The sequence below is a fragment of the Macaca fascicularis genome, chromosome 2, assembly GCF_037993035.2.
Source record: "Macaca fascicularis isolate 582-1 chromosome 2, T2T-MFA8v1.1".
Lineage (NCBI taxonomy): Eukaryota > Metazoa > Chordata > Mammalia > Primates > Cercopithecidae > Macaca > Macaca fascicularis.
The window spans coordinates 120,516,173-120,543,128 of NC_088376.1; the positions used below are offsets into that span (position 1 = coordinate 120,516,173).

The 26,956-nt window shown below is 38.3% G+C and overlaps 1 protein-coding gene and 1 pseudogene across 1 annotated transcript in view; one reads left to right on the forward strand and one right to left on the reverse strand.

The window, feature by feature from the left end:
• The window catches only part of DNAH12 (dynein axonemal heavy chain 12), a 238,947-nt gene that overhangs the window by 133,431 nt on the left and 78,560 nt on the right, over positions 1-26,956 (reverse strand). The window contains exons 18-29 of the mRNA XM_015446091.4: positions 24,061-24,246; positions 22,873-23,073; positions 20,000-20,194; positions 18,517-18,638; positions 18,139-18,421; positions 15,207-15,326; positions 13,652-13,808; positions 13,265-13,437; positions 6,980-7,132; positions 6,493-6,732; positions 5,607-5,852; positions 5,135-5,254 (exon numbers count right to left, since the gene is read on the reverse strand). Coding sequence (XP_015301577.3) covers positions 5,135-5,254; positions 5,607-5,852; positions 6,493-6,732; positions 6,980-7,132; positions 13,265-13,437; positions 13,652-13,808; positions 15,207-15,326; positions 18,139-18,421; positions 18,517-18,638; positions 20,000-20,194; positions 22,873-23,073; positions 24,061-24,246 — 2,196 coding nt within the window. The remainder of the gene's footprint in view (positions 1-5,134; positions 5,255-5,606; positions 5,853-6,492; positions 6,733-6,979; positions 7,133-13,264; positions 13,438-13,651; positions 13,809-15,206; positions 15,327-18,138; positions 18,422-18,516; positions 18,639-19,999; positions 20,195-22,872; positions 23,074-24,060; positions 24,247-26,956) is intronic.
• LOC102127347 (elongation factor 1-alpha 1 pseudogene) lies at positions 8,029-9,562 on the forward strand (annotated as a pseudogene).

Genomic DNA, 26,956 nt, shown 5'->3' on the forward strand with positions numbered 1-26,956 from the left:
CTTGCTAGCCACATATAGAAGAATTATTGGATCCCTACCTTTCACCATATACAAAAATTAATATGGATTGAAAAGTTAAGATCTCAAACTATAAGAATCCTAGAAGAAAACCTAGGAATCACCATTCTGGACATTGGCCTTGGGAAGGGATTTATGACTAAGTCCTCAAAAGCAATTGCTACAAAAACAAAAATTGACAAGTGGGACCTATTTAAACTAGAGAGCTTCTGCATGGCAAAATAAACTATCAACAGAAAAAACATACAACCTACAGAATGGGAGAAAATACTCACAAATTATGCATCCAGCAAACGTCTAATATCCAGAATTGATAAGAACTTAAACAATTGAACAGGGGGAAAAAACATTTAAAAATGGGCAAAAGATATGAACAGACACTTCTCAAAAGACATGCAAGCAGCCAACAAATATATGAAAAAATGTTCAACATCACTAACCGTTAGAGAAATGCAAATCAAAAGTACAATGAGATACTATCTCATACCAGTCAGAATGGCTATTACTAAAAAGTTAAGAACAACAGATGCTGGCAAGGCTGCAGAGAAAAGGGAATGCTCATATGTTGTTTGCAGGAATGCAAATTAGTTCAGCCACCATGGAAAGCAGTTTAGAGATTTCTCAAAACACTAAAACAGAACTACTGTTTGATCCAGCAATCCCATTACTGGGTATATATCCAAAAGAAAATAAATTGTTCTACCAAAGAGACACATGCATGCATTATGTTTACCACAGCACTATTCACAACAGCAAAAACATGGAATCAACCTAGGTGCCCATCAACAGTAGAATGAATAAAGCAAATGTACATATATACCATGGAATACTATGCAGCCATAAAAAAGAACAAAATCATGTCCTTTGCAGCAACATGGATACAGCTGGAGGTTACTCTCCTAAGCAAATTCACACAGGAACAGGAAACCAAATACTGCATGTTCTTACTTATAAGTGGTAGGCAAACATTGGGTACTCATGAGCATAATAATGGCAACAACAGACACTGGGGACTACTAAGGGGAAGAGAGAGGGAAAAACTAACTATTGGGTACTATGCTCAGTACCTGCATGATGGGATCAATAATACCTCAAACTTCAGCATCATGATTATGCCCATGAAACAAACCTGGGCATGTACCCCTTGAATTTAAAAGTTGAAATTCCTTTAAAAATAAATAAATAAATAGGCCTGGAGCAGTGGCTTAAGACTGTAATCCCCAGCACTTTGGGAGGCCAAAGTGAGTGGATGGCTTGAGCCTAGGAGTTCAAGACCAGCCTGGGTAACATCACAAGACCTCCTCTCTACTAAAAATACAAAAAATCAGCCAGGTGTGGTGGTACATGACTATAGTCCCAGCTACTCAGAAGGCTGATGTAGGAGGATTGCTTGAGCCCAGGAGTTGGAGGCCGCAGTGAGCCGTGATTGCACTGCTGTACTCCAGCCTGGGTAACAGAGCAAGACCCTGACTCCAAATAGTCACTTCAAAACAGAACCAAAAAAATAACAAAGTCATGAGACGTAGCTGATGACCAAGAGAAAAAACAAACAAAACAAACTTATAGATGACCCAGATGTCATAATTAACAGATAATAATTTGACAATACATTTACAAAGTATAAAAAAGAATAGATTATAAGATAGAAAAAATAGAGGAAAAAATATAGAATTTTAGCAGAAAAAAGGAATCTCTAAAAAGAACCAATTGGACACACTAGAACTAAAAAAATCAAAATATGTGAAATTAAGAATTCATTGAATGGGCTTATCAGCAAACTGGACAAAGCCAAAGAAAGAACCACTAACCTTGAAGATAGGTCAATTAGTAAGTATTCAAACTAAAGTACAGAGACAAAGTAATGAAAAACAAAAGAAAAAAAAAAAAGAGCCATGAGAGACACGTGAAACTATATAAAATGGTCTAATATACATGTCACTGAAGTTCTGGAAGGAGAAAGGAGAAAAAATTAGGACATAAAAAGATAATTACTGATAATTTTCTGGCCGAGTACAGTGGCTCATGCCTGTAATCACAACTCTTTAGGAGACCGAGCCAGGAAGACTGCTGGAGCCCAGAGCTTGATACCAACCTGGGCAACAAAGTGAGACATTGTCTCTATGAAAAATAAAATAATTAGCTGGGTGTGGTGGCACGCACCTGTAGTCCCAGCTACTTGGGAGGCTGAGGTGGGAGAATTTCTTAAACCTAGGAGGTTGACAATGCAGTGAGCTTTGATCATACCACTGCACTCCAGCCTGGGTGAAAGTGAGACCTTGTCTCAAAAAAAAGAAAAGAAAATTTTCTGACAAAACACATCAACACACAGATTCAAAGAGTATAGCAAATCCTAGGCAATAAAGTACAAAACAAAACTTGGCACATAGTCAAACTGCTCAAAACCAAAAAAAAAAAAAAAAAAAAAAGAATATTAAAACAACCAGAGGAGCATAAATAAGAAAAATGCCGGACTTCTAAGCACAACACTGAATGGCAGAAGTCAATGAAGTAACATCTTTAAATGCTGGGGGCGGGGCAGGCTGGGGAAGAGATGCCTTGACAATCTAGAATTCCATACCCGTGAAAATATTCTTCAAAAATAAAGATTAAATAAAGACATTTCAGACAGACGAAAGGTGAGAGAATTTGTTGCCAGAAGACTCACATACACACAAATACTACAGGATGTTTTTTAGGTTAAAGATAAAAGACCCCAAATGAAAACATCTATCTGCTGGAAAGAATAAAAGCACTAGAAAAGCGTAAAAGGCTTTTTTTTCCCCCCAAATACTAATACTTAAAGTAGAAAACAACAACAATGTATTGTGGTGTTTACAGAATATATAGAAGTAAAATATATGACAACAATAGCATAATGGGCAGGAGTAAGTGGATAATGAAACTATACTATTTAAGGTGCTTATATTTTTTGTTAACTGGTAAAATACTAACTGTAAAGTTGTAATAAGCCAAGGATATATACTGCAATCTGTGGAGTGACCACTAAGGTAAAACTATAAAGCCAATAGAGAAGATAAAATGGAGTGACAAACATTTTTTGAAACCTAAAAGTCAGTAAAATAAATATAGAACACATTAAAAAGCAAGAAGGCAATTTAGCACTATTTTTCCAACTGGAATCTATGGATTCATTGCTGTATTCATAAGAGTATATAAGAGTTCTTCAAGAAAATATTAAAATTTTGTGTTTTCATTCTGGTGTTTAAAAATCATACTAGCACATCCTGAATCATCTTGATAGTCACCTTAACCTGCCATAAAATGCATATTAGTATTTGAGCATAAGAATTTAAAAAACAGACAAAAAAAATAAAGATAGCTTTAAGTTAAGTGATGTCTTAATGATTTGACAGCTCAAACAAAAAGATGTTGCAGTCCTATCAGTAAAGAGAAGATGTGGAAGAATTGAATCATCACTTGGCAAAAGGTGGTTTATGAATGCTGAACTCAAGAGAATCTTCACTGTATATTTCACAATAGAAGTTCCCGTAAAGTGACAAATTAGTTTCAACCACATATCAAATTCAGTTTGAGATTGTTTTGTTTGTAATGTTATTTTGTTATTTCTAGTTTAAGATGGAGTCTTGCTCTGTCACCCAGACTGGAATATAATGGTGTGATCTCGGCTCACTGCAACCTCCGCCTCCCGGGTTCAAGCAATTCTCCTGTCTCAGCCTTCCAAGAAGCTGGGACTACAGGCATGCACCACCATGCCCAGCTAATTTTTGTATTTTTAGTAGAGACAGGGTTTCACCATGTTGGCCAGGCTGGTCTCGAACTCCTGACCCCAGGTGATCCACTTGCCTTGGCCTCCCAAAGTGCTGGGATTATAGGTGTGAGCCGCCACGCCTGGCCTGTAATTAATTTTAAATTGTATTTTGGTTTTCTATAACAGCCATAAGCAGCAGATGAGTATATACATATTTAGGCTTCATTATAATATGTATAAATTACATGAAGTTGGAAATGTGAGTGGTTTGTGTCTTTTTGTTATTTTTAATTTTTAATTGACAAATAAAAATTGTATACATTCAAGGTGCAACATGATGATTTGACAAACATATACATTATACAATGATTACCACAATCTAACATATCCATCACTACCCAGTTACTGTGTGTGTGTGTTTGTGTTAGGACTGTTTCCTTTAAAAATAAAGTGAGTGTACTACCTAAATTTGAGAAATAAAGCTTTATTATGTTACCTACAGGACGTTTTACTACTTTCATTTCTACCTAATATAATACACAATAGTATTTAGTATGCAATACTATATATTACCCAATAGTGTAATATACTATTACAGTACACATACTAGTATCTTAAATCACAAGATAGAAAATAAAATCTTTTTTCTCAGCCAGGCACAATGGCTCAAGCCTGTGATCCCAGCACTTTGGGAGGCTGAGCTGGATGAATCACCTGAGGCTGGGAGTTCAAGACCAGCCAGACCAACATGGAGAAACCCCATCTCTACTAAAAATACAAAATTAAAGCTGGGCATGGTGGTGCTTGCCTATAGTTCCAGCTACTCAGGAGGCTGAGGCAGGAGAATTGGTTGAACCCGGGAGGCAGAGCTTGCAGCAAACCAAGATTGCACCATTGCATTCCAGCCTGGGCAAAAAGAGCGAAACTCTGTCTCAATAATAATAATAATAATAATAATAATAATAAATACTTATTTTTTGTGTGTGAGAAAAAGTCACTCTGTGGACCAGGCTGGAGTGCAGTGGTGGGACACCACCATGCCTGACTAATTTTTTGTATTTTTAGTGGAGACGGAGTTTTGCAATATTGGCCAGGTTGGTCTCAAACTCCTGACCTCAGGTGATCTACCCATCTTGGCCTTCCAAAGTGCTGGGATTACAGGTGTGAACCATTGTGCCTGGCCTGTTTAACCTACATCTTGACAGGTTAACTTTGGTATCATATAATAGAAGGTACCCAAATTTACTTATTGTTATTAACAATAAGTGGTCAAAATAGGGGATTTTCCTCAAAACAGAATAATTTCACTCATTTAATAAATCTTGGTAAACAATTGAGTCATCAGACGAATAATGCCGAATAAGTCTTTCTCATGTCTTTACTTACATGATAGTCAGCTTCAGGAAGTTTAATACCAGGAAATAAGTCACTAGTTATTCCATTAAATAAAGGTATATCATGTGATAAAAACTTTGGTTCATTTACATCTTTAATTGATCGAAGAAGCTAAAATTACCCAAAAAGTGCAATGTAAGTTAGTTGCCAGCATTTGCAACCCCACTTCTCCCACCCCGCCCCGACCCGACCCACCGCACCCCCCAGCCAAAAGTCAAAGTTTATTTTACATTGCTTTATGGAATCCCTATAATAAAAAGCCAATACTATGCTTATCGAGCCAAAAAGTCTTCATATTCATATGAAGTATAACAATAACATAACCCAAAAAACTACCATTTCGACCTCATATGAAAAGACAAAGCACACCCTCTCAAGTGCCTATTTGTAGTTCCTGATTAACCTCACTAAAGAAAATTATCTTTCTACTGAAACTTTCACAATGCTTATATCTAATACTTACAAGTATATCTTCATTTTCATTCGGGTATTTTAGTTTTAGATTGCCAGCAGCCACTAAAACGGCTTTTACTGCTCGCATTCCATAGTCATAATGAAATTGTGATGAGAGCTGCTCTGAGCAAAGCCTATAGGTCATTACTATTTTCACAGACAGAGGTTTTGCATTCAAAAATCCGTAGGAGTAGAGAGATATTTCTGCTATAAGGGCATAGTTTGGAACCATCATAGCCACTGTTCTAAAAAGAACCTGAAGTATAAAATAAATGAAATATATCACTTACATAAATGAAGCTGTTTTTAAGCTGAGCATAAGCATTCAAGGTGTGGTGTTGTCAAGTTTATTCTCCAAATGCAGCACCTTTTTCTAAACTATAATTTTTTTTGGTAGTACTTTTAATATTTTTATGCAGTTAGTATTTTTTTGGATGTCTAAATAAGTTTTGGGAGGGAAATTACAATGTTATGAAAAAAATATCATTTTGAATGGATTATGCTGGTTTTTTTTTAATTCACAAACTTACTCTCTTAAAAAATATTGGCTGGGGTACAGTGGCTGACGTCTGTAATCCCAGCACTTTGGGAGGCTGAGGCAGGTGAATCACGAGGTCAGGAGATCCAGACCATCCTGGCTACCACGGTGAAACCCCGTCTCTACTAAAAGTACAAAAAATTAGCCAGGCGTGGTGGCATGAGCCTCTAGTCCCAGCTACTCGGGAGGCTGAGGCAAGAGAATCACTTGAACCCGAGAGATGGAGGTTGCAGTGAGCTGAGATCATGCCACTGCACTCCAGCTTGGGCAACAGAGCGAGACTCTGGCTCAAAAATATACATACATACATACATACATACATACATACATACATAAATGAATGAATGAATGATATTACCTTAAGATTGTCCGGCAATTCAGAGCGTCCTGCATAACCAGGATTCATGGTAATAGCTACAAAGCAATTCGGATTGAGCTTAAGTTCTGTCCCTTCAAAAACAAACACATCCAACTTCTGTTGAATGGCTCTCTGAATGCAAAGGATCTGTTGAGCTACCACTGACAACACTTCCAACTCAATTCGATTGAATTCATCAAAGCAAGCCCAAGCACCAGAAGAAGCCAATCCTTTAAAAAACTAAGGACAAAGAAAAAAGGAAAGTGAACTTTTTCTCAGGAAAGGATATCATCTCTTAAAACAAATATCTAACACTTTAAGTCAGAATTGAAAGTTAAATTCAGTAAAAGTTTCAAGGATAAAAACAATGTCTTCACTCCTAAAATGCAAGTCCAAATAATATTCAAACCACATTCATAGGTTTAAAAATGAGTTTGCTTCCATTTATCCAATTAGACCTAGATTATTGATTCAGCAATTTAACTACCTTTCCCATTGCTAGATAATCTAGCCCATCAGAACAGTTGAACACCACACACTGCACAGCAAGAGCTTTAGCCAAGTCCTTGGTGGTTTCAGTTTTTCCTGTGCCTGCTGGCCCCTCTGGAGCACCTCCAAGGTTTAAATAGAAAGCACCTATCTGAAATGAAAAATACATGTGAAAAGAAATCCATGCTTAAATTTAAAAAATCAACAGACACTTGTTTACCAAATGGATTTAGTCTGTTCCGTAGCTTCAGAGAAGCCATTACATAATTACATTGTTCATTTAATTTTTAGCACAAATTTTTCTAGCTGCTCAAAGAGAAAGCATTTTAAAATGTTCAAAAAAGTGAAAAGGTATCAAAACTTCCGTGTCTTCTGACACTTTCATAGGTATCCCATTTGCCTTTAAAAACAAAGAAAATCTAGCCTTGTGGGGGTAAAATTGGTTCAGAAAGGTTTTAATTAGAAGTGTTTGTGGAGATGGTTGTGGAGGACAATAATGACACATTCTGGATGGCTCGCCGCAAAGAGGGTAAAACACCAGAAAGTGAGATCTATAAATGGCACCCATCATTGGGAAAAGAAACAGATGACTTATTATATAATTTTGTCTATAATTTGCCTGGCTATTGCCTTTTACACTTGATATGTTCTCCATTTTCTATTTTCCCATAAAACTGTTCTGTATTTCTCATTACTGGTAGTATCACTTTCTACCTTGTATTATACTTAATTACGTACATTTTTTTTCTCATCAATTAGTCTTTAAGGCGCTTAATGACAATATCAGCAGAATTTGAATTATTCCTGGGTCCCCAAAATGACTGGACTAGTGGCTGGAAATTTTTAGAAACATAAATTACAGTCAGCTCTAACTATGGAGTCCATTTCATGGGAGTTTCAAATTTAACTTCTTTTAGAAAAAGTAGGGCTAAGTGACGAAGGCTGCGCATATAAGTGGGGCAGGGGAAATAAGAGAACTCTGTACTTTGCTCTTAATTTTGCTATGAACCTAAAACTGCTCAAAAAAAGGTCTATTTTTGCTTTTCTGCAACGGGTTTGCCGCCAGAACACAGGTGTCGTGAAAACTACCCCTAAAAGCCAAAATGGGAAAGGAAAAGACTCATATCAACATTGTCATCATTGGACACGTAGATTCGGGCAAGTCCACCACTACTGGCCATCTGATCTACAAATGTGGTGGCATCGACAAAAGAACCATTGAAAAATTTGAGAAGGAGGCTGCTGAGATGGGAAAGGGCTCCTTCAAGTATGCCTGGGTTTTAGATAAACTGAAAGCTGAGCGGGAACGTGGTATCACCATTGATCTCTCCTTGTGGAAATTTGAGACCAGCAAGTACTATGTGACTATCATTGATGCCCCAGGACACAGAGACTTCATCAAAAACATGATTACAGGGACATCTCAGGCTGGCTGTGCTGTCCTGATTGTTGCTGCTGATGAATTTAAAGCTGGTATCTCCAAGAATGGGCAGACCCGAGAGCATGCTCTGCTGGCTTACACACTGGGTGTGAAACAACTAATTGTTGGCGTTAACAAAATGGATTCCACTGAGCCACCCTACAGCCAGTAGAGATATGAGGAAATTGTTAAGGAAGTCAGCACTTACATTAAGAAAATTGGCTACAACCCCGACACAGTAGCATTTGTGCCAATTTCTAGTTGGAATGGTGACAACATGCTGGAGCCAAGTGCTAACATGCCTTGGTTCAAGGGATGGAAGGTCACCCGTAAGGATGGCAATGCCAGTGGAACCACGCTGCCTGAGGCTCTGGACTGCATCCTACCACCAACTCGTCCAACTGACAAGCCCTTTAAGCCTGCCTCTCCAGGATGTCTACAAAATTGGTGGTATTGGTACTGTTCCTGTTGGCTGTGACTGGTGTTCTCAAACCCAGTATGGTGGTCACCTTTGCTGCAGTCAGTGTTACAACTGAAGTAAAATCTGTCGAAATGCACCATGAAGCTTTGAGTGAAGCTCTTCCTGGCGACAATGTGGGCTTCAATGTCAAGAATGTGTCTGTCAAGGATGTTCATCGTGGCAACGTTGCTGGTGACAGCAAAAACGACCCACCAATGGAAGCAGCTGGCTTCACTGCTCAGGTGATTATCCTGAACCATCCAGGCCAAATTAGTGCTGGCTATGCCCCTGTATTGGATTGCCACACGGCTCACATTGCATGCAAGTTTGCTGAGCTGAAGGAAAATATTGATCGCCGTTCTGGTAAAAAACTGGAAGATGGCCCCAAATTCTTGAAGTCTGGTGATGCTGCCATTGTTGATATGGTTCCTGGCAAGCCCATGTGTGTTGAGAGCTTCTCAGACTATCTACCTTTGGGTCGCTTTGCTGTTCGTGATATGAGGCAGATAGTTGTGGTGGGTGTCATCAAAGCAGTGGACAAGAAGGCTGCTGGAGATGGCAAGGTCACCAAGTCTGCCCAGAAAGCTCAGAAGGCTAAATGAATATTATCCCTAATACCTGCCACCCCACTCTTAATCAGTGGTGGAAGAACAGTCTCAGAACTGTTTGTTTCAATTGGCCATTTAATTTTAGTAGTAAAAGACTGGTTAACGATAACAATGCATCGTAAAACCTTCAGAAGGAAAGGAGAATGTTTTGTGGACCACTTTGGTTTTCTTTTATGCATGTGGCAGTTTTAACTTACTAGTTTTTAAAATCAGTACTTTTTAATGGAAACAACTTAACCAAAAACTTGTCACAGAATTTTGAGACCCATTAAAAAAGTTTAATGAGAAAAAAAAGGTCTATTTTTAAAAATAAGTAAACCACAAAATGATAAATATTTTTTACTTTATTTTAAAAATCCAAGAGAGACAGCTAGTGTAAAAAATGCAATATCAGTGATACTTCATCCATTTTATTTTATTTTTTGAGACAGGGTCTCGCTCTATTGCCCAGGCTGGAGTGCAGTGGTGAGATCTTGACTAGGTGCACCTCTGCCTCCTGGGCTCAAGCAACCCTCCTACCTCAGCCTCCCGACTAACTAGGACTACAGGTGTACGCCACCACACTGAGTTTATTTTTTGTATTTTTAGTAGAGAAGAGGTCTCACTATGTTGCCCAAGCTGGTCTCAAACTCCTGAGCTCAAGCAAGCCTCCCGCCTTAGTCTCCCAAAGTCCTAGGATTATAGGCGTGAGCTACCACACCTGGCCAACCTATTTTAAATTTATAATGGATGCCATATTGTTAATGCCCATTAACTTGATTGCTGAAAACCTCGGGCTCTTCCTTTTAAATTTTAAGAAAATGTTCACAAACATGTTCCCTTTATTATGAATAATAAATATATTAGGAGACTTTTTCTCAATGTCTAGTGTTGTATTCAAGCATTTAATATGATTCCGGGTGGGCACAGTGGCTCACACCCGTAATCCCAGCACTTTGGGAGGCATAGGCAGGTGGATCACTTGAGGTCAGGAGTTCAAGACCAGCCTGGCCAACATGGCGAAACCCCGTCTCTACTAAAAATACAAAAATTAGCCAGGTGATTACAGTGGCACACACCTGTAATCCCAGCTACGTGGGAGGCTGAGGCAGGAGAATCACTTGAACCTGGGAGGCAGAGGTTGCAGTGAGCCAAGATCACACCACTGTACTCCGGCCTGGGAGACAAAGTGAGACTGTCTCAACTAAAAAAAAAAAAAAAAAAAGTGACCTGGTGGGGTGGCTCACGCCTGTAATTCCAGCACTTTGGGAGGCCAAGGTGGGCGAATCACCTGAGGTAGGGAGTTTAAGACCAGCCTGAATAACATGGAGAAACCCCATCTCTACTAAAAATACAAAACTAGCTGGGCATGGTGGCGCATGCCTGTAACCCCAACTACTCAGGAGGGTGAGGCAGGAGAATTGCTTGAAGCAGGGAGGCGGAGGTTGCGGTGAGCTGAGATCCCACCATTGCACTCCAGCCTGGACAACAAGAGCGAAACTCCTTCTCAAAAAAAAAAAAAAAAAAAAAAGAAAAGGTGTTGAATATGATTCTGATTTTTACAACTCAAAGTTGTTAACCTCCACCTTACAAGCATATCACAGCTTCTGACTTCACAGAGGTAACAGATATGACATCCTATCTTGAATTCATCTGCTCAACAAATATTTAGGGATAATGTGTCCTTGTTCAGCACTAGAGTAGAGAACAAGACAGACATAGTCCCTGCCCACAGGCAGCTACCCAAGAAAATAAAGAGTTTGGTGAAATCTTTTCTCCTAGACCCATTGTTGCCCTACCCAGAGCCCCTTTACCCAGCCATTGCATTCATCCATTTGCTGTGTGAGTTGCAAATAGTTCACAGCTGCTCTTTTCTCCTTATCAGCAAGAAAATGCCTGAAAGCTTACTCATATCCCTGCCCCAGGGGTGACCCTAGTCAATGAAATTAAACGGGTACAAAAGCCAGACCCTGCTGGCTTTGAAGTGGAATAACTCATGCCATTCATGCTTCAGAGCACCCTGTGAGATCAGGCTGCAACTGTACGTCTGTTGAAACCACACCTTTGCTTAGCTTTTTACTGTCCCATCCTGCTGTCCTTGTTTCCCTACAGGTTTTTACTAAGAACATTACCTAATCCTTTGCACAAGAATTGCCACTTCATTTCTGTTTTAAGAGAACTCATTCGAAGACACTTCAGTTTCACTTACTCAGCACAGGTAGAGTGGTACTTCTTGATGCTCCTTCTCAATTCCCGTAGGTAGGGTTGCCAGATTTAGCAAATAAAAATACAGAATGCCCAGTTAAATTTTATTTCAGATAAACAGCCAGGACCAATGGCTCATGTCTGCAATCCTAGCACTTTGGAAGGCTGAGGCAGGCAGATGGCTTGAGCCCAGGAGTTCAAGAACAGCTTGGGCAAGCAACATGGCTGAAACCCCATCTCTATTTTAAAAAGTACGAAAATTAGCTGGGTGTGGTGGCATCTGCCTATAGTCCCAGCTACTTGGGAGGCTGAGGTAGGAGGATCTCCTTGAGCCCAGGAGGCAGAGGTTAAAGTGAGCCATGATGGCACCACTGTATTCCAGCCTGGGTGGCAAAGTGAGATTCTCAGAACAAAACAAAACAAAGCAAAACAAAAATTCAGTTACAGTGGGTAGCTAGTCAGGTATGAGCAGAGCCGGAAAGCGCTCCCCACCCCACACACGCCAGGAATGTCCGGTGACCACCAGGTGATGGTCAGGGGTTGTTAACTGTCTCGCTGAAGTAATAATTGGTCACAGCTGATGCCAGGGATGGGCAGTTTCCTAACAAATAGAAAATACCTGAAACTGGTGATCAGCAGCTTCCCCATAAGATCTCAGGAGCTGGGTGAGTGGGGAGAAGTAATGCAAGATCTAGGAAGTATGCCAATGTATAAAAGTCAAAAGGTCAAGCTGCATACTTGATCTCTCAAGTCACCTGCTTGGGCCTCCTCGAAGTGTACTTTACTCCCTTTCGTTCCTGCTCTAAAGCTTGTTAATGAACTTTCGCTCCTGCTCTAAACCCTGCCTCAGTCTCTTTCCGCCTTATGCAACTCAGTCAAATTCTTTCTTCTGAGAAGGTAAGAACTGAGGTTACTGCAGTCTCGTACTGATACAGATACGCTCCACAGGCAACATATTTTGGTGTCATGTGACTTGGGTAATTTCCACTGCTACCATTCAGATAAACAATGAATAATTTATTAGTGTAAGTATGTCCCATGCAATATTTGGGACATAGTTACTTAAAAAATTATTTGTTGTTTGTCTGAAATTCAAATTTACCTGGGAATCCTGTATTTTATCCAGCAACCACATTCCCAGGGTTTTCATAGTTACAGCTCTGTCTTCCATACCTTCAGCTCTGGATCTCAGGTCTCAGCACCACACCCATACATTTCATCTCTCCATCCTATTTAACAGCACTAATTTGGTGTCCTAAGGCCCAAATGTACTTTCCTCATCTTCCTGTCATCTCTCCCAAGACTCCACTGCAAAAACTGATACCATTTTCCAAAGCTCCAGTTTAGTCATTATATTGTCAATACTTCCCTTTTTCTAATTACCCCCAATCAGAGTGACTCACAACTTTCATACGATAAAATGTAAACACTCTTGTATGCTACAAAAGCACCCAGAAGTAAATATTCATTATTATAATTTTGCATAAAGAGAATTTGGGATTAGAAAGGGATAACTGTATTCAACTACTGCAGGTAAGACAAGTGAGAAAAGATGTCGTTACAGCAAAAAGTAATTGTTAATGTGTGAATTAAGATAATTTAAAAGCATACCAATGTTCTGTAACACCTGTCAGTTAGAGGTGTAATGACAAGTCGAGGTGAGTTACCAAGATATTCATAAGCATATTTTACATTGCAATTAATGATACGAACTCGGGCATTCTCATTTTCCCAATAATATCGGAGCTGAGCAAGCCACTGGAAATCTGTATCATGTGAGACACCTAGAAAAAATAAAGTAAAATAAGAGACATGATCCTTACATGGAAATAATTTTTAAAATAAGTATTTTATCTTTTATAACAGCAAATATTTAAAAATCATGTTTGCCAACTTATAAAAAAAATTCTGTTGAGAGAAAAATACATAGAGTACAAGTATTTGTTTCCAGATGCTATCAACATTTTATCTTTAAAAATCAAAGAAAAAGTCACCTACCCATTTCAATCATGTCCATGACCACATCTCTAGCATGGACATCAATAGTAACCAAAGCCCCCAGAGTGGTCCTGGTCTGCTTAGACAACTTTCCTCTTACCAGCTCTACAATCTCATTCAGTTGGTTCTGAAGTTCCTTATAATACTTCTTTAATCCCTACAAAATAAAAAAAAAGCAATCTAATTGATGTCATATCATACTTAAAACATGTGTTTTATATATTTAGCCTTTTATAAAACAATTCTGACTTCTTAATCTATCTCAATATAGAAATGAGTCCAAGCGCGGTGGCTCATGCCTATAATCCCAGCATCTAGGAGGCTAAGATGGGAGGATCTTCTTTTTTTTTTGAGACAGAGTCACTGTTGCCCAGGCTGAAGTGGCAGGATCTCAGCTCACTGCAAACTCCGCCTCCTGGGTTCAAGTGATTCTCCTGCCTCAGCCTCCTGAGTAGCTGGGACTACAGGCATGTGCCAATAGGTCTGGCTAATTTTTTGTGTTTTTAGTAGAGACGAGGTTTCACTATGTTAGCCAGGCTGGTCTCGAACCCCTGACCTCAAGTGATCCAACCGCCTCGGTCTCCCAAAGTGTTAGGATTACAGGCGTGAGCCATGGTGCCAGGCCCAAGGTGGGAAGATCATTTGAGGACACGATTTCAAGACCAGCCTGGCAAAGCAGAGAGACCACTGTCTCTATAAAATTTTTTTTTAATTAGCCAGATGTGGTGGTGTGTGCCTGTGGTCCTAGCTATTCAGAGGCTGAGGCAAGAGGATAGCTTAAGCCCAGGAGTGTGAGGAGTGTGAGGTTATACTGAGTTATGACTATGCCATTGCACAGCCTGGGTGACAGAGCAAGACCCTGTCTCTAAATACACACACACACACACACACACACACAGAGAAATGAATTTTGTGAGTGATTTTGTCTAAGCCCAGTAAAATATTAAGAACAAGTTCTCGGGCCAGGTGCAGTGGCTCATGCCTGTAATTCCAGCACTTTGGGAGGCTAAGGCAGGCGGATCTCCTGAAGTCGGGTGTTCAAGACCAGCCTGACCAACATAGAGAAACCCCATCTCAACTAAAAATACAAAATTAGCCGGGCGTGGTGGCACATGCCTGTAATCTCAGCTACTTGGAACAAGGCTGAGGCAGGAGAATTGCTTGAACCCAGGAGGCAGAGGTTGCAGTGAGCCAAGATCGTGCCATTGCACTCCAGCCTAGGCAACAAGATCATAACTCCATCTCAAAAAAAAAAAAAAGAACAAGTTCTCAATGAAGTTATAATTTTAAGATTATATACAGAAACTGACAGATGTATTGTCTTTGCAAACAATAGATAAGCTAACTAAGAAACACGGGATGGGGTCAGGCACTGTGGCTCATGCCTCTAATCCTAATACTTTGGGAGGTTGAAGTGGGAGGATTTCTTGAGGCCAGGAGTTCAAGACCAGCCTGGACAGCACAGCAAGATCTCATTTCTAAAAACAATAAAATAAAATAAAATAAAACAAAACCTGGAATGAAGGATGTTACTTAAAAGCAAACAATGCTTTACCTCCGTCCCACCACTTATAACTTCCTGTGTCTCAGATGTCCAGAACATTTGAGAAACACAAAGCACAACTTGGCCAGGCCACTCTCGAACCCAGTCTCTTCTTGCAGATTCTGGATAAGCCTGAACAATTAAAATAAATTTATAACTTTAAAAGGCTGCATGAGAAAAAGTAACTAAATGTCTAGCAATAGAGAAGTGCAATATTTGGTACCTACATAGGCTAGAATATCATATAGTCATAAAATTGTTAAATGACTAAAAGACTCCCTCCAAATTTTATAATTATTATGTTTTAAAAATATTTATTTATAAAAGAATGGAAAGATAAACACCAACATGTTAATAATGGGCAGATTTAACTGTTGATTCTTCTGGAAGTTGATTTCTATGTAATTTTTATGTTCCTTTGCTGTGGAGAGTTGTCAAGTTTTCCATATAGAATACCTTTTACTCCTATCATAATAAAATACAAAAATTTTAGTAAACTTAAAAAAACTAGTCAAGGCCGGGTGCGGTGGCTCACACCTGTAATCCCAGCACTTTGGGAGGTCGAGGCAATGGATCACCTGAGGTCAGGAGTTCGAGACCAGCCTGGCCAATGTGGTGAAACCCCCCCCCTACTAAAAATACAAAAAAAAATTTGCTGGGCATGGTGGCGGGCACCTGAAATCCCAGCTACTGGGGAGGCTGAGGCAGGAGAATCACTTCAACCCGGGAGGCAGAGGTTGCAGTGAGCCAAGATCACGCCACTGCACTCCAACCTGGGTGACAGAGTGAGACTCTGTTTCAAAAACAACAACAACAACAAACTAGTCAAATAGATTATGTATATTGATGCCAATATTTAATTGAAAAGGAGACTATACAATATAGTTAAAAACTGCACTAATAGTGCCCTTGTATTATTTATCCATAGCTTTTCTGAAAACCTATATGACCAGGGCATATAATTTCACAATTATATATTTGTTCAATTATGTACAATTGAACAATCTGTAGTTTTGAATTCAAGGTATACTTTCATTTTTTCTAACACTTTGATATTCAAAATGCATTTAAATGTATTTATGGAGGGAGAGGTTTAATCATTTTAAAAATAGCTTTTTTTTTAACAGTAAATGATTTTAGCAGATCGAACTGTAAATTGAAAACAACTACAGAATGAATTTTGAAGCTGATGCTAATGCAAATTATATTTTCAATAAAATAAGATCATCTTATATATATAAGAATGTTAAAATAGGATATCAGTATTGTTATAAAATGCTTCTTAGTCATATTTAGAAATAAATGCAAATGATAAGCTGACCTAAGCTTCAAAGAAGGATGAATGGTGACTGAGAGCCATTGCCAGGTACACAGAAGGTCGATTTCTATACTAATTAAGGAAATACTTTCATGGACAATGGTGGTTCTTTCCTATGTGTTTTAGTTTGCTTTGAATCATAAATAGTAAAAGGAGAGAAAAAGTCAAGATTTATCTGTAGGAACACTGAAGCTGAACAGAATAGCCACCACAAGAAGATGAGCTTCATAGGACTCTTGGTGAAAGAAAAAGAACAGTCACTCACATATAGTGAGTTGCTGAATATAAAGCTTCAATGCCTTTTAAAACTATTCTACTACTTTACAACTGCTCCTTTGTGGTCCTAAAGGCAGAAATACATGTGTTTATCATTCAAGATTAGGTTAACTGAATTAACATAAGTGAGATACATGTAGTGCCAAGTGTTATCTTTCTTTCAAATTTATTACATAGCCCCCTTTAATGTTTGTTCATCTTATTTGAGTTCTTAAGTAGTTGTTTAAGTGTAAAATGCAGTACGTGAACTAGGTCATGCATTTACCACTCATATCTGAAGAGAACTGTCCTGCAGATCCGCATGTGCTAATGTGCAGGATTGTTTGCCTATGAAACATATCCACTAGCCTAGCTCATAGCATTTCAATTTTAATATATCTAAAATTGAGCTCTTGATCTTCCCCTAAGCCTCCACAAACCTGCTTCTCCTCCAGGAATCACCCAGAGTAAATGCCACCCATATGTTCAAATCAGAAGCCTAAAAGTGATTTTTGAGACCTCCCCCTGCTTACACTTGTATTCTACAACCAGTTCATCATTAAGACCTGTTGAAATTAACTACAAAATTTATTTATAATATTCTACTTTGCTCTATATCTTCTGCCATTTGCCTAGAAACAGACCACATCTTTTTTCCTTTATTTTTGGTTTTTATTTTTTGAACCTGAATCTCTGGCAAACCAGCCCACATCATCTTTCATCTGAACTAATCTGAGTCTCCTAATTTGCCTTCCTGTTTTCACACCTCCACTAATCTATTCTTTATACCATAGCCATAGTGGTATAAAAATATAAATCAGACTATGTCTCTTCCCTGATTAAAATATTTAGATGGTGTTCCATTGCATTTAAAATAAAATGCAAACTCCTAACTGCCTTCCTTTCCAACCTCATGTCACTTTACTCTCCACTCTGCTTACTCTATCCAGACATATTTGTCTTCTTTCAGGATCTCCCAAATCCCCAGTTCTCTCTGATCCCAGGGCCTTTACATAGGATACCTAGATGCTCTCTCACTTGCTCTTTACCTGGCTAATTCCTACCTATCCTTTGTATCTCAGTTTCAACATCACCTCCTCTAATAGCCTATCACTGGACCTTCCCCCATTCTAAATTATATACCTCTTATTTTTCTCTCTCATAATACCTTTCCTCTTTTATAACAATCATATACTATTATCAATTCATAGCAATATTGTTATATTAATAATAATGTTAGAAACAAAGAAGTAAAGAAAATAAATGATTTAAAATAGTAAGAGCTTTAAGTGTTAATTTACTGGTTTTCAAAACCTCTTAAACAAAGCATTTGCAGAATATAGGGTATACATCAAATCCTAGAAAACACACCAGCCTGGCTGCAGCGATCACATCATGAATACTCCGGAGCATTAGGTCTTCCACTTGAATGAGCCACTTTTCCACAGCACCCCGCGCTGCAGACGTGGAAATGAGTGCAATCAGCTCCACTCGCTCGCTCTCAGAGCTATACATGGCTTTAATGTCCAAATTGGGAAGGAACTCCAATTTAGCAATGCCCTCAAAGCATTTTTTTAAATGTGGCTGAACTCTAAGAGGATCTTTAGTCTCTGATAAAATCTCTAACATTTCATCGTTAGATAAGAAGAAAAACCTAGGGAAAAACATGCAAATACAAAAGTTTTAGTTATAATTCATCACACATAAGAAAATGCTTTTAATTACAGCACAATTGATTGTCTATCATACCGAGGGAAGAAAAGACGTTTCTTTTCAAGATATGCATTAAGACCTTTCATAATTTTCTCCAAAAGTTCATTGCAGTTCTGCAGTTTTTCCAATAAACCTGTTAAAGAAGTGGCAGCAAGAACCTAAACGAGACACACTCATTCAAGTCAGCACTTTTATGCCAGATATAAGACTTAAATATCAATCTATACTATACATTAAAATCTTTTAATGTTAAAAGGTTTACCAAAAAAGTCAAAGGTTTATAAAATTTGCAGTGAAATTTTTTGCAATGTAAAAACTATTAAAATTCAATGAGTTATAAATATTTATCCAAGGACACTAGTTAAAATGACAAGTTGTGATTGTCATGCATATTGTCATTTCTCCTATATTATTTTGAATGATGTGAGAAAAGTCTGTTTGGCTGGTGCTCGATTTAATTCTTACTTTTACTACTGTCAACCATAAATGTAACAATCTACAGCAAGGAGTTGGCAAACTATATCCTGCAGACCAAATCCAGCCTGCTGTCAGTTTTTGTATGGGTTGTAAGCTAAAAATTATTTTTACACTTTTGGAAGTTAAGAAAATCAAGAGAAGAATATTTTGTGACATATGAAAATGTCAGTGTCCATAAAATTTTATTGTAGCACAGAAACAGTCATTCATTTTCATATTATCTCTGGCTGCTTTCTCACTGCAACAGCAACAGAATTGAGTAGCTGCAAAAAATACCTGTCCTGCACAGCCTAAAATATTTACTACTTGGCCCTTAGCAGAAAAAAATTGCTGACCTCTGATCTACAAGAAATCATGTTTCACAAAGATTCTAAAGTCAACAGGTAAAGCAAAATCCTTAACACTCATGAATTTCAGTGCGCTACTGACTCGCAGTAAGTCCAGCACAGCTAGTTTTTCATTCAGCATGGGAATAAATTGTTATTTCTTAAATTGAATGCCAGATGAAAAAGTGGATGCATATCTATGAACTATGTGCACTGTGTGTATGAAAAATATATAGTCTGTTTTTCAACATTTACTGGGAAAGACATAGGAATTGCAACCAATGGAGAGAACAGCAGATTCTTCCCCATCACTCCGAGTATACAGAGTCACTAGTAGAATGTCAGTTGAGTCACCTACACTATTCATTCTGTCTCCCTCTCTCTTGTTCTCACTCTCTCCTCTCCCCATTTGATTTGATTTATCTATTTATTTTATGAGGAGGAGAGCAGTGCGTGTTTATAGTAGAAGGTGTGTGAATCAGATGTACATTTGAAGCAACTCCACTAGGTATACTAAAGAGTAACAAGCAGTGTATCTTATTAATTGAAAAGTAAACTTATTTTAATACTTTTATGCTTTCTCATATTTTTCTGAACTTTCCAGTTTGTATACAATGAGCAAGTTTAATTTTTATAATCAGAAAAAAGTCACATGTTTTACTTAATTTCCAAAAACAAAGGTTCACCTACTGTGAGAGAGAAAACAAACACTTCACCTTTGGATCTTTTGCACAAAACTTCATGATATCCCTCCAATGTCTGTCTACTGTCTGAAATTGACGCCCTTCTTCTGGCATCTGTTGCATAATATCCTCAGAACAAAAGATGGGCTCTAAGTACAGCCATTGAGCTTGCACTTTTAACCATTCATCAATTGTTTCTTGTATTCGAATCAAGCGGTCCTCCCAGGCCTTAATGAAAAGTATACTGCACTAAATTCTAGTTATTAAAGAAAGGTTATAAATTATAGCAAGGAAAATACATTTTAAATTTACTATTATTTTTAAATAAGTGCAAACATCTTACAGCTTAAGGTTACTTATGTATGTCTCACAAAGGCTTAAAAAAAATTCTAAGAGGTCTGAGGTTTTCCTAAATCACTGGAACTCACAATTGGAAATGACTGTAACGTTATTTTTATTTTTATTTTTTATTATACTTTAAGTTCTAGGGTACATGTGGATAACGTGCAGGTTTGTTACATGTGTATACCTGTGCCATGTTGGCGTGCTGTACCCATCAACTCGTCAGCACCCATCAACTCGTCATTTATATCAGGTATAACTCCCAATGCAATCCCTCCCCCCTCCCCCTCCCCCCTCCCCATGATAGGCCCCGGTGTGTGATGTTCCCCTTCCCGAGTCCAAGTGATCTCATTGTTCAGTTCCCACCTATGAGTGAGAACATGCGGTGTTTGGTTTTCTGTTCTTGCGATAGTTTGCTGAGAATGATGGTTTCCAGCTGCATCCATGTCCCTACAAAGGACACAAACTCATCCTTTTTTATGGCTGCATAGTATTCCATGGTGTATATGTGCCACATTTTCTTAATCCAGTCTGTCACTGATGGACATTTGGGTTGATTCCAAGTCTTTGCTATTGTGAATAGTGCTGCAATAAACATACGTGTGCATGTGTCTTTATAGCAGCATGATTTATAATCCTTTGGGTATATACCCAGTAATGGGATGGCTGGGTCATATGGTACTTCTAGTTCTAGATCCTTTAGGAATCGCCATACTGTTTTCCATAATGGTTGAACTAGTTTACAGTCCCACCAACAGTGTAAAAGTGTTCCTATTTCTCCACATCCTCTCCAGCACCTGTTGTTTCCTGACTTTTTAATGATTGCCATTCTAACTGGTGTGAGATGGTATCTCATTGTGGTTTTGATTTGCATTTCTCTGATGGCCAGTGGTGATGAGCATTTTTTCATGTGTCTGTTGGCTGTATGAATGTCTTCTTTTGAGAACTGTCTGTTCATATCCTTTGCCCACTTTTCGATGGGGTTGTTTGTTTTTTTCTTGTAAATTTGTTTGAGTTCTTTGTAGGTTCTGGATATTAGCCCTTTGTCAGACGAATAGATTGCAAAAATTTTCTCCCATTCTGTAGGTTGCCTGTAACGTTATTTTTATCAGTTTCCTAATCTCTAGATGAGCCATCTGGAGTCCCAAAACCATCCAAGAATATATCCTGCTCTACAGCAGTGGTTATCAACCACGGGCAATTTTGCCTCCCACCCCAGGGAACATTTGACAATGTCTGTAGACATTTTTGGTTGTCACAACTGATGGGGGAAGATGCTACTAATGTCTAATGGGTAGAGGCCAGAGATGCAGTTACACAACCTATAATGTACAAGACAGCCTCCCATCACAGAGAATTATAGAGCCCAAAATATCAACAGTGACAGGTTGAGAAATCCTGCTCTATATCAATACAATTTGGAGAAAAGTGAACTGAAATGAAAAATAAAATGAAATAAGTCTCCTTATTCTCATAGATCCCCTAGAAATGACAAGATATTTCATTAGCCCAAGACCATTAATATAATATCTCTCTTTGGTTCTTAAATATATGCCTAAGGTCTAAGTGTCAAGAGATTAAGTCCATATCTTCAATTTTTAAAAAATCTCTAAGACAGCTTTTAAATTTGTCTTCTAAATTCTTCTTGTTAGACAAGTAAATTTCTACAAAAAAGTAATATCTTATCAGGAAAGGCTAGGTTAGCCTGCTTCTTGGGATAATGTCCAGCCTTATGTTCTCTTGGAAGAACATTACTCTGCTTTCTCCAAATAATGACAGCCAAAATCTTCTATAAAACACGATTTATGCTCATATTAAAACCAAATTGCCTCAGTTTGAACCCCAGCTCTGTCACTTATTAGCTAGATGAACTTAGGAAAATTACCTATCCTATATGTTGGTTTCCTTGTCTATGAATACAGATAATAATAGTGCCTACTTTGAAGGCCTGCTGCAGGGATCAAGTGGGTTAATAAGTGTAAAGTTCCTAAAGCAGCATCTGAAACATAGTTTGAAATCAATTGATATCAGGGTAAAAAATCCAGTTGTCTTTCCCCAATTTATATAGGCCCCAGTTAGAACAGTTTTCATATCCAATAAGATATGAAATAATCTTGGAGCCTCAAATACCATTCGTTTTTCTCAAGGGAACAATAATTCATTAAATACTCTAAAAGATCCTCATGCTAGCTGTTTACAACTATAATTAAAGCATGGTTACTACAAGTTTCAAGAATGCAGCATAAAACAAGGTTTAGGTTTTCTTAAGTTAGAATAAGTAATACCACCTGTTTTCCTCTCGAGTCTATCACTGCCATTGGAGAAGATTTTAATAAGACATTTTTCTTTTAAAAATAATTTATGTCTCAGATGTATATATTTCTATATTAAATTTTGAATAGCATTTTGTATTTTATGAAATAAAATATCAAGATTATAGGTCTATGATTTGAATAAACACTTAAAAAGCCATTCAATCGGCTACTTATTACCATGAGAGCATATATGTAACAGGATTGCAATCTGTATAAATGACCAAGAGCTGATTATTATATTTAACACACCTTGATCTCATGTTCAAATGGTTTGATGAAAGGTGAGCCTCTCATTGTCTGAGTTTTTATAATTTGATCATCAAGGATGGCCTGAATCTCATCCACTGAAGAAAGAATACAAACTCCAGTGTCACGATATAGACTTATATGAAAAGCAATATCATCCCAAGTTCCTATCATTGTATTCATGGCTTTCTCTAATGAAAATTCCTAAAAGGAAGGAATGAAGAAAGAATGGGAGGGTGAAGAAAGGATCTTATTTACTATATTGACTTTCCCTAGTGAATTCAGTAAGCATTTGATGTATTACATTATCATTTCCTTAAGATAATCTGTGACTACAGTATAACTTTTTAAGTTAGAAGGTTTTTCAACAATTTAAAAATTCCTAAGAAGAACGACTACATAGTTTTAAAAAATTCACTTGCTATGAAAACTACTGCTGTCAATATTAAAAAAGGACAAGAGAATAAAATACCTGTAGGACTTTCTCTGAAGTGGCCTTTCTACAGGCAGTCCATAGTCTGAAGATGTTTTCTGTGTACTTCAAGAACCCATTCTTTAGGGCCATACTTACCCTGCTAGAACACACACATATCACATGCCACACATACAACAGTACTCTTAATGAAAAAATTATGTACCAACACTAGCACATCATCCAACAGCATCAGAATGTGGCAGAATTAAGAGGAGGTCAAAGGAGTCATTTCTCATCTGGATTCAGGACAAGTAAGCACACACTTTGTTGGGGGGAAAAGAGTGTTTTGTTTTTGAGACAGAGTTTTGCTCTTGTCGCCCAGGCTGGAGTGCAGTGGCATAATCTCAACTCACTGCAACCTCCACCTCCCAGGTTCAAATAATTCTCCCGCCTCAGCCTCCTGAGTAGCTGGGATTACAGGCACCCACCACCATGCCCAGCTAATTTCTGTATTTTTATTAGAGACAGGGTTTTGCTGTGTTGGCCAGGCTCGTTTTGAACTCCTGACCTCAGGTGATCTGCCCACCTCGGCCTCCCAAAGTGCTGGGATTACAGGCGTGAGCTACCATGCCCGGCCAGAGAGTGGTATTCTATTACTCTCCCCCACCACCTCCCGTTGCTATCCAGTACTGTACACATTCAACCCCAACAAAAACTATGATTACTTGATTAACAAAGTCATCACATAAAGTATTTCAGTTGATCTTTATGTTTACCTTGCTTGCACCTGCACTTATCACTTCAAATTGTTCCAAGTATGGGGTAAGGTTTAATTTTAAAACTTTTCTCAGTGTAGTTCCAGAGTCTGGAGTCAAGTCATAGCCTACAATTTCTGACATCTGTTTCCAATGACGAGCTCTCATTCCTGGATTGCACAGAATGGAGACAGTAGGAATATATTCCTAATGGCAAAAATATAAACAAAATGAGTCATTCATTTGACTTCCACACACACAGATTCCATAGATGAAGCCTTGATGGTATAAGGATCACATTTCTTCAGTTTATTTAATACATTTCTATCAGTACAATCAAAACATCAATTAGATTTGGAAGGAGAGAGATACTAAGAAAATGAACCTAAAGTTTACCTGCAAAAATAAGCATGTAAAAATAGCCAGGAAAATTATAAGAGTAAAAAAGAAGAATGAAGGGCCAGACGCAATGGTTCATGCCTGTAATCCCAGCACTTTGGGAGGCTGGGGTGGGAGGATTGCTTGAGCCCAGGAATTTGAGGTTACAGTGAGCTAAGACTGCAAACTGCACTCCAGCGTGAGTGAGAGAGAGACAAGAGGCCTTGTCTCTATTTAGGAAAAATAAAAATAAAAAAGGTATTATTTCAGAAATTCAAATTCATTATACTATTTGCAGAAATATATAATATATAGTTATAAACACACACACATAGCATGAATGGGGAAAATATCTGTGCCAAAATCCCAAAATGTAACAATGTTTTATCTCTGCTGAGTGACCCCTGCCTTGGCCTCCCAAAGTGCTGGGATTACAGGTATGAATCACCATGCCTGGCTCCCTATTTTATATTTATATGAGTCATGTTTTAACTTTGTAAAAGTAGTAACTTAATATGGTAAATTTTTTTAAATTGGAGGACCATAAACTAGCACACTTTTTGTTTTGCTTAGTTAAGGACTTTGTTTTAACCTTCCATGGGTTATCACCATCATGTTTTTGCTTTTCATCACATATTCCCTAGAATTTGTCAGAACATAATATAACAGGCACTCAGTAAGTATTTTTTAAATAAATGAAGTTTCAACATCTAAAAAGTAGAAAGAACATACTCTTTATTTATTTATTTAGACAGAGTCTTGCTCCGTCGCCCAAGCTGGAGTGCAGTGATGCGATCTCGGCTCATTGCAACCTCCACCTTCTAGATTCAAGAGATTCTCCTGCCTCATCCTCCCAAGTAACTGGGACTACAGCCTCCTGAGTAGCCTCCTGAGTAGCTGGACCACACAAAAGTGAAAAAACTCTAAGCAGATGAGCAGACAGTAAGAGAATGAGACTTCCACATCTGCAATGCCCCTCCCTCTATTCTGTTAGGTACCAAGAGGGCAGAAAATTTCCCCCCAACTCACTGTTTCTACCCTGATAAGAACAAGGTCAAAGTGGACAACCAGCTACCCCACCACCTTGGATTCCCTAGCAGGAGATCTGTCCTGCCTTAACCCACAGGAAGCATCCCCAGTGCCTGAAAGGATAAATAATTCCTGAGGACAAGCAGAGACAAAGGGAGGAGGTAGGACTACCATCCCCAGCCCTGGAAACGTTACTCTGTAAGCCACAGGAGATGCCAAATCAGAGTGGCTATTCTGCAGCACCACTCTGTAGGAGGTTTGTCCCACAGGTCCCCTGGGCACAAACTCCTAGCCAGCTTCCCACATTGCCAGAATATAACCTGTGGTACTGTCCCCATTCAGTAAGGGCAGCGCTCCCATCAGGTACTAGAGCCAAGCCAAACCTGGGCTTAAGGTGCCACTTGGAGCTGAAAAGGAAGCAGTGACCTAACAGTACAGAAACTCTAAGCAAATATATCCAATATAAACCAAAACAAGCCAGAGAAGAAACACTGGAATAAATAATACTTCAATGCAAAGACACTGATGTACAACCAGCAAAAACAACAGCAAACAGGGAACCATGATCTCCACAAACAGAAGAAGCAAAGAACCAGTAAATAACTCTGACAAGACAGTGATACATGAGCTCTCTGACCAACAATAAACAACTAAATTCCTAACCAGACTGATTAACAAAAAGGAGAGAAAATTAAAATAATCAATATTGAGAATTAAAAAGGAGTTAGCACTACAGAATCTACAGACATTTAAAAGATAATGAATGTTATTAGCAACTTTATGGCGACAAAATCAATGACTTAGAAGAAATGGACAAATTCCTTAAAAAATACAGTCTACCAAAATTAAACACAAAATCTGAATAGCGCCTATGTCTATTAAAGAAATTATCTTTTCCTTCCTCTAGAGGGGGAATTGGCACAGGACTTGCTTCAGCCAATGTAATGTGGGTGGATATGAAGTATTTCACTCACAGCTGAGTAGATCTAAACTTAGGTACACGGTTTAGCTCAGCCCTTGCTCTTTCTCTATAACACGAGATTGGCCCACATTAGCTCAGGGCACAGCCTGTGTCCTGGAACTTAGAAAACTCAGAAGCAGAACAGGACTGCAACTGGAAGCAGAGACTCAGCTAACCTGTGGTCCTCATGGAATATGAAGAAGAAATAAATTAGTACTTGAGAAATATATATAGAGAGAGTCTGTTTTCAAAACCTTTCCTACAAACAAAACGTCAGGCTAAATGGTTTCACGAGTGAATGTTTCTCTAAAATAAGAAAGAAATAATACCAATTTATAAAAAACTCTTTCAGAAAATAGAGAAAATAAAACTTCCCAATTTGTTTTATAAGGCCAACATAACCCTGATACCAAAATCTGACAAAGACATTACAAGAAAACTAAGACCAAGATCCTTCCTGAACATAATCTCAAATATCCTAAATAAAATATGAACAAATAACAAACTATAAGAGTATTAGAAAAAAATATTTTGGCATGGGGAAGGCAT